Source organism: Gymnoscopelus microlampas (genome assembly GCF_963454915.1).
Source record: "Gymnoscopelus microlampas genome assembly, chromosome: 2".
Lineage (NCBI taxonomy): Eukaryota > Metazoa > Chordata > Actinopteri > Myctophiformes > Myctophidae > Gymnoscopelus > Gymnoscopelus microlampas.
This window is the reverse complement of record NC_139939.1, coordinates 49,958,010-49,965,456: the sequence shown is the minus strand read 5'-3', so window position 1 is coordinate 49,965,456 and position 7,447 is coordinate 49,958,010. Positions and strand designations below refer to the sequence as shown.

Genomic DNA, 7,447 nt, shown 5'->3' with positions numbered 1-7,447 from the left:
GGTATGTACAAGCGGCTCTAGACAAGGGGTATGTACAGGCGGTTCTGGACAAGGGGTATTTACAGGCGGCTCTGGACAAGGGGTATTTACAGGCGGCTCTGGACAAGGGGTATTTGTAGTGATGCCAGAGAGTCGAATCTTCTCTCCTCTCAGAAATTGAATTCTTTGGTGCCTCTTTAGTAGGCGCTTCAAAGTCCTTTGCTGCTTCGCTTCAGAGTAGTTATCACGGTTTGAGTCTACAATACTTATAAACTTTCTAATCGCCTTTCTAATCGCCTTTAGCTTCCGCCTCTCTCTTTCTTCTTGCCGTATTACCTTTATCTCTTCTTGGACCCTTTTCGTTTCTTTTTTTTTCAGCCAGTGGGCAGAACCCCTAGTCTTCTTCTCAGTACTACTGACGTGGGCAGAACCCCTAGTCTTCTTCTCAGTACTAATGACGTGGGCAGAACCCGTAGTCTTCTTCTCAGTACTAATGACGTGGGCAGAACCTGTAGTCTTCTTCTCAGTACTAATGACGTGGGCAGAACCCCTAGTCTTCTTCTCAGTACTAATGACGTGGGCAGAACCCGTAGTCTTCGTCTCAGTACTAATGATGTGGGCAGAACCCCTAGTCTTCTTCTCAGTACTAATGACGTGGAGGTGACGGCCTGATCTCTGTCCAGTTTGGCCCTGACTCAGTGACAGATCTGCCTTGAAGTGAGAATGTCCAAGTGTAGTGTTGCAACCAGCAGGGGGATGTGGACGAGGGTGAACCTGGCCATACAAGGCTCCACTAGCAGGTGGCTGTGGATGAGGGTGAACCTGGCCATACAAGGCTCCACTAGCAGGTGGCTGTGGATGAGGGTGAACCTGGCCATACAAGGCTCCACTAGCAGGTGGATGTGGATGAGGGTGAACCTGGCCATACGAGGCTCCACTAGCAGGGGGATGTGGATGAGGGTGAACCTGGCCATACGAGGCTCCACTAGCAGGTGGATGTGGATGAGGGTGATGAACCTGGCCATACGAGGCTCCACTAGCAGGTGGCTGTGGATGAGGGTGAACCTGGCCATACGAGGCTCCACTAGCAGGTGGATGTGGAGGAGGGTGAACCTGGCCATACGAGGCTCCACTAGCAGGGGGATGTGGATGAGGGTGAACCTGGCCATACGAGGCTCCACTAGCAGGTGGATGTGGATGAGGGTGAACCTGGCCATACGAGGCTCCACTAGCAGGTGGCTGTGGATGAGGGTGAACCTGTCCATACGAGGCTCCACTAGCAGGTGGATGTGGAGGAGGGTGAACCTGGCCATACAAGGCTCCACTGTGAGCAGAGGGACATAAAGGATTCATTGAATAATTATAAAAACCAGGGGGATAGGAGGACGAAGAAGGTGGGATGACATTGGACCCATAGTTCCAAGATGTTACGGTAGCACCGTTACTGTGGTAGGCAGTGAACTCAGAGTACTGGACTGAAGTGTATGTTGGAATTGCAGATGCAGCATCAGAATTGTATGTTGGAATTTCAGACGCAACACCAGAAATGTATGTTGGAGTTGCAGATGCAACACCAGAAATGTATGTTGGAATTGCAGATGCAGCATCAGAATTGTGCATTGCAACAGCAGATGCAGCATCAGAATTGTATGTTGGAATTTCAGACGCAACACCAGAAATGTATGTTGGAGTTGCAGATTCAACACCAGAAATGTATGTTGGAATTGCAGATGCAGCATCAGAATTGTGCATTGCAACAGCAGATGCATCATCAGTATTGTAAGTTGGAATTGCAGATGCAGAATCAGGATAGGAAACATGATATTCTGGGTCCTCTGGAGAGGGATGTGGATCAGGAGAGCCATCTCTGGAACAAATGCTATACTTGTCTCTATAACCATCTTGTTCTCTCTCTTGCTCTCTGCTTTTTTGTCTAGAGTGTCGGTATTCAGAAGTTTGTGTTTGTTCTCTGCTATTCCTGAAGGTTTCGCTGCAGGAATACTGATGGGAAGTGGGACTAGGGCTATCAGACACTAAGGTGGATGAAGAGGAACGACTGTGGTCACTTTGTACATGCTGCTGACTTCTCTTGCTCACCCCTGTGCTGTCCAAACTCTGTTTGGTTTCATGCTTTCTGCCATAGAGCCTCTCCTGCGTACGTTCTGCTAGTTTGCACAGGTCATCTGCATCCAGGCTCAAACCAATTGTCTTCAGAATGATTTGCAGCTGTCCACGATTCTGCTCCAGTTTGGGTTTCTTCTCCACCACTGTGGGAGACCTGGATCTACGACTAGAGTCAAAATGGCTACCCCCTCTATCATCACTCTGGGCAGATTTCTCCTCAGGCTGGATGTTTCTTTTACCTCCCCCATGGGAAATATCTTGATCGAGTAGTTCAGTCTTCCTCTCTTTACTGCAAGACAGACGGTCCCTCTGCCCAGCTCCACGTTGTAATCGTTGGCTCTCACTCTTGCACACATCTGACTTTTCCTTCACAACAGGGGTTTGACTATGCAGAAGCTCCTGACCAGTAGGAGGAAGCTCATTGTCATCATTGACTATTTTAGTCAGCATCTCAATGTCCACCCCTGTGTTAAGTAAACTGAGGAAACGCTGGAATCCGTTGACGACCAAGTTATTTTCCACAACTGTGGCATTAGGGCTCTGGCCGGGAGGGGGTGGTTCAACAACAGGGTCAGGAACCTACCGAAGGGCACACGAAAGACAACATCACCATCTGCTCTCTTTCTGGAAACAATCAAAACGATGGAGCTTACACAAAAACTAATTTCACCCACTGTTTTACACCTGTAAACCTGTGATGTGACAATAACGATGATTCTGTTTGCTAAAGGCTGAAGCATGCGTCAGCTGTCAGGTAATTCAGAACTTGAGTGAGCTACACAAACCAATGAACGTTTTAGGAATGAATGTTTTGAGTTGTTAAACATTAAGAATGTCTAGTAACGACCCATTAATAATGTAAAGTTGTCAACATAAAATGACAGTTATTAGTATTTGTAGTACGTATATTAGTTAACTAGTGCACTCTGTCCAAGTTCAGTTTTTACTCCGATTTCCATGCATGCAATTACAAAATCATCAGCGCAAAGACTCCCGGCTTCCTAAGTATTAAATTGTGTGCCAAAACAGTCACCATAGATTTTCTAAACAAACAGATCTCTGCCAGGCTGGGTTGCCTACCCAGGGCCGTGTCAGTCATGTGCACACACGATATGATGAATGTATGCTAATCTGTCTGTACTTTAAAAGTTGTGTATGTTTTGGTAAAGGTTTGGATTGTGTAGTAGTTAGTTACCATGCCATGATGTAATTCCAAATATTAGGGACATTTCTTTAATAGTTGTTCAGTTGATAAAAAAAAAGATAATTCAGAATATTCTCCCCATTGACTAATATTGCATGGTGGAACAACTATCAAAGTCACTCTTAGCACATAAACAAATGCAAGAAAAGGGCACTTTGACAATGTAACATTACAAGAACCAGACACTGCATTTGTTTAAATTAAAGAGGGAAAAAAATAGATTTTACTATTTGAAGATCTGAATCCAAATCCAAATCTCTAGATCCACTCAGGAACTTCTTCCTAATTCAAGTAGTATAATCACCTGGCAGTTGAAATTTTCATTTGAAGAAAATACTGTCTGGGTTTGTAACGCTATACATTGTCAGAATCTTCTTTGTTTGTGTTTCTTTGTATTCTAAAAGAGTGATTTTAAGACCCGTTTCAATGTACAATGCAAGTCAATGGGTGAATACATTTTTCATGAACGGAGCACCTATTGAAAGAATCACACCAATATCAGGAGTTATATCATTACAAGGTAACTACACAACCCAAACCTCTAAGTGTAATTTTGCTTTAACCAGTTAAAGTAGCATTTAATTTCCAATTTTGTTAAAAAAGATATCAAAATGTGTATACATTACATTAACAAAATATATGCACGGAAGAATTGCACAATAGTGAAATGATCATTTGATAAAGTTGTAAAGTTATACAAACCTCGACATGTGAATCCAATACACCAGAATGACTGTGCCTGTTCATCAAAGCTCTCACTCTGAGTTTCAGAGGATGGTTATCTTTGTTCAAGCTCAACAAATTTGTCTTCTCCACAGGATTAGGTGATGGAAGGTGGTCAGATGGAGTGGGGAAAGCCTGAGCAGTTTGAAAGAAAATTGTTCATTACACCATTTGAAGCACAGATCCATGTGTGTGTGTGTGTGTGTGTGCATCAGAAAACACATGTTGCTAAGTCCCGGGGTAGTTCGAACATATGGTGTGTAGGGCAAGAATAAATCAAGAAAAAAAGAAATATCCACACAGTTTCAGCTATGAAGCGTTCATCAGGGTGATGAAGGCTTAATAGCCTTAAATGTCAGTAATTATGAGGCAGCTATGTTTTGACTACTTTATGTATTTTCAGTCAGAAACTCCTTAGGTGTGCATCCATTCTGCCATGGCAGAAAGGACAGTAGGACACACACCTAATGAGTAGAGCATGTACGTAAATTGTATTTACAGAATATATTACAAGCAGTGTTCTTTGAGAAAGTAAATGTCAATATGTAAATATCTTTGACTAAGAATTCTCTCTGTGGATAACTGTAGTCCCAGGTTCACAGAAGGTGGTATACCAGTTTCCATTTCAGTGTCTCATTGCTTCTTTTGATTGGCTCTGCATGCAGATTCGAATGGGAAACACATATGACACCTTTATGCATTTCCCATTCAAATCTGCTGCCTAGTCATTCAAACTAAGCGATGGGAAAATTAACTGGAACAGGAAACGGGTATGCTACTGTCTGGAAACCCGGGACTACAGTTATTAACAGAGCCTTATCCGTTTCCATAGATATATCAGATAAATCGACCAACCTACAGTACCACATACCTTTGCAAGAAAACCATCAGGCCACCTTCGCTGCAAAATAACATTCACCCTGTCTTTCAGTGGTCTATTATTGTAGGTTGAAGGCCATTTACTGCAGGAGAAACCTACATCCTGTCCTCCAGTATTCATAGAGGGCTGAGTATTTTTCACAGAACCGTACACTCTGCTATGTGAGAGATCCCCTTCCCGTTCTTCTTTAAACATCTGACATGGTGTCTTTGCTTTTAAGGATGGCCCTGTTGTTTTCACAGCATTAGTAGTTTTCTTGTGGAGTATCTTCTTCTCAATCTGTTGAAGTTCTCTCCTCTTCCTTGCCAACTCTTCATCTATCTTACTCAGTTCCTCTGGTTCGCTGTCTGAGTCTGTGGCCTGTTCTGGGGTGAAGTTGGAATGTTGCCTGTAGGACCTATGCCTATGGGATGAAGGATTATGATGCTCCAATTCTTCATTAGCACCCCTCATGATATGTGACCCTTTGTCGTTTACTGAATAACCACAATGTGGGACATTCTCTGTCTTTTCCCCAGAATCAGTCCTCTGTCTTGGATCAAGGCTTTTCCGCTGTCTCTGGTGGGTGTATTGCCCGTCTATAGGATTCATTGCTTACTCTGTTCCACTTCATATGTTGGTGGGATTACTGCAAAGTAAAACAAGGGGAAAACATGAGGTTTAATCAGCAAATGTCCAACCAAAGTAACAGCACCTGCCTATAGCAGCTGTTCTATTCTACAGCTGGTGTAAACACATTTCTAGGTCCATAACCACTGATTTTAGGTAACATTATTACAACATGCAGCAGTATCAAGTTGATAATAATAATTAGGTCCCTACTTAAGAGTGTAACAAATATCCTGTTTTTTTAAACGGATTCTGCTAAGGCATACCCTCCGAAACAAAGACACAAGAACAAGGCAAAGCCACTGATTCTTTCTTAAAGCAATTGAATTACTATGATTTGATACAGTGAGCAACTTACATTCGTAATGTTAGACCCTGCCTGTCTCAAACTCGTTTTCTCTTAGCACATATCTTTTACTTTCTTCAGCATACAACTCATCACATTGCTTAGTATGCTTACTACAAACTTACATCAAGGCCTCCTCCTTAAATACACAGACGTGATATTTAGTCTAGAGATAGAGATGTAGAACAGTTCTTGTTATGTCTATCTGGTCTACTCTCCACAATGTCTGACTGACAAGCAAAATATATTGCTAGGGGTTAAAGGGCTAAATTAAAGCCTAGTCAGAACATAGGCTAGAACATTGGTTCTCAAAGTGCGGTCCGGGGACCCCCAGGGGTACTTGAGGGGGTTCCAGGGGGTCCCCAGCTAAATGATGGATAGGAACCAAATGGACCCTTATGGGTCTGTAACTCTGAGAGCGTACAAATGGAACCATTGGTTCCATTTGTACACTCTCAGAATTAAATTAACATTGATTTTACAATATAATATGAATTGGGGGTCCCAGTACGTAGCCTAATGCATGTCAAACTGGGGGTCCTTGAGATTAAAATGGTTGAGAATCACTGCTAGAGCCATACAAATCTTCTCTTATGGGGGTCCCTGGCTTATTTGTAATCATCTGGTGACCATTGCGGTCAAGAGTGTTTGTTCAGTCACAGGGATCTCCCCGTCTCTCCAAGTTAACCCTTAATAAACAGAAAATACATTTTCAGGGGGGTTGCCAATTTCATCAGGAGATAGAATCCATTTGTCAGCTTAACCATTACCATTATTATCAGAACATAGACCTATTTACAACGTATCTTAACCAAAACAACATTACTGCGCCTTTAACTGTAACGAGTCCGACCGACATTATTTACCTAGTATGTTGAAGATGTTTGAACCGTCCAGCCGACTAAACATCCATTTATTTATCCATTTCACATCACAGGTGTAAAACACTAACATTAGCTGTTACAGTGCTTGGACATTAACAACAAAATATATATATATATTGGCTGTCTATGAACATGGAACAGATTAACGTGAGTAGAGACCTTAAAGTTAGCCAACTTCAACACAGCCATAGCCAGCTGTGTTCCGTCAGCAGAAATAACGGAGCAGAAATAAGACTTCCGGTTGACGATCTCTTCAGAATAAGAGTACCCTCTAGAGTAAAAAGAAACCATTGAAAACCATTGAAAAACGGTTCATTTGCACATTAAAACTATAAATTAAGCATTTAAACGAAGCTAGAAAACACATATTATGTATATTTGTAATAAAAAAAGTGTTTAACTGTTTTAATAACATAAAAAATGTATCTAAATGGATAAATGCTGTTCACTGGAGTGCATAGACTTCACAAATTGGGCGCTGTGGCGGCACTTGTGACATACGCACGCGTTCAGGGAGACCCCCTCTACAACGCCACACTCTCCGCTAAGCCAGACAGGTGTATTTGGAAAAGTGGCGGGCCGTCCAGTGAGGTCAGGGGTCAGAAAACAGCCATTTTTAGTGCATAGACTTCACAAATTGGGCGCTGGACACGAGACAGGAATTTGTGGCGGCACTTGTGACATACGCACGCGTTCAG

At 42.7% G+C, this 7,447-nt stretch overlaps 1 protein-coding gene across 1 annotated transcript; it reads right to left on the bottom strand.

Moving 5' to 3' along the window:
* Positions 1-17: 17 nt before the first annotated feature.
* LOC311055581 (uncharacterized protein) lies at positions 18-6,857 on the bottom strand (the record flags this gene model as incomplete). The annotated part of the gene is made up of 6 exons (XM_084071828.1): positions 6,732-6,857; positions 4,902-5,538; positions 4,010-4,165; positions 1,554-2,682; positions 400-1,454; positions 18-44 (listed from the first exon to the last, which is right to left on the bottom strand). Exons 2-6 carry the CDS (start codon positions 5,499-5,501, stop codon positions 18-20), a joined length of 2,967 nt encoding a protein of 988 aa, XP_083927954.1. The 5' UTR covers positions 5,502-5,538; positions 6,732-6,857.
* Positions 6,858-7,447: the final 590 nt, after the last annotated feature.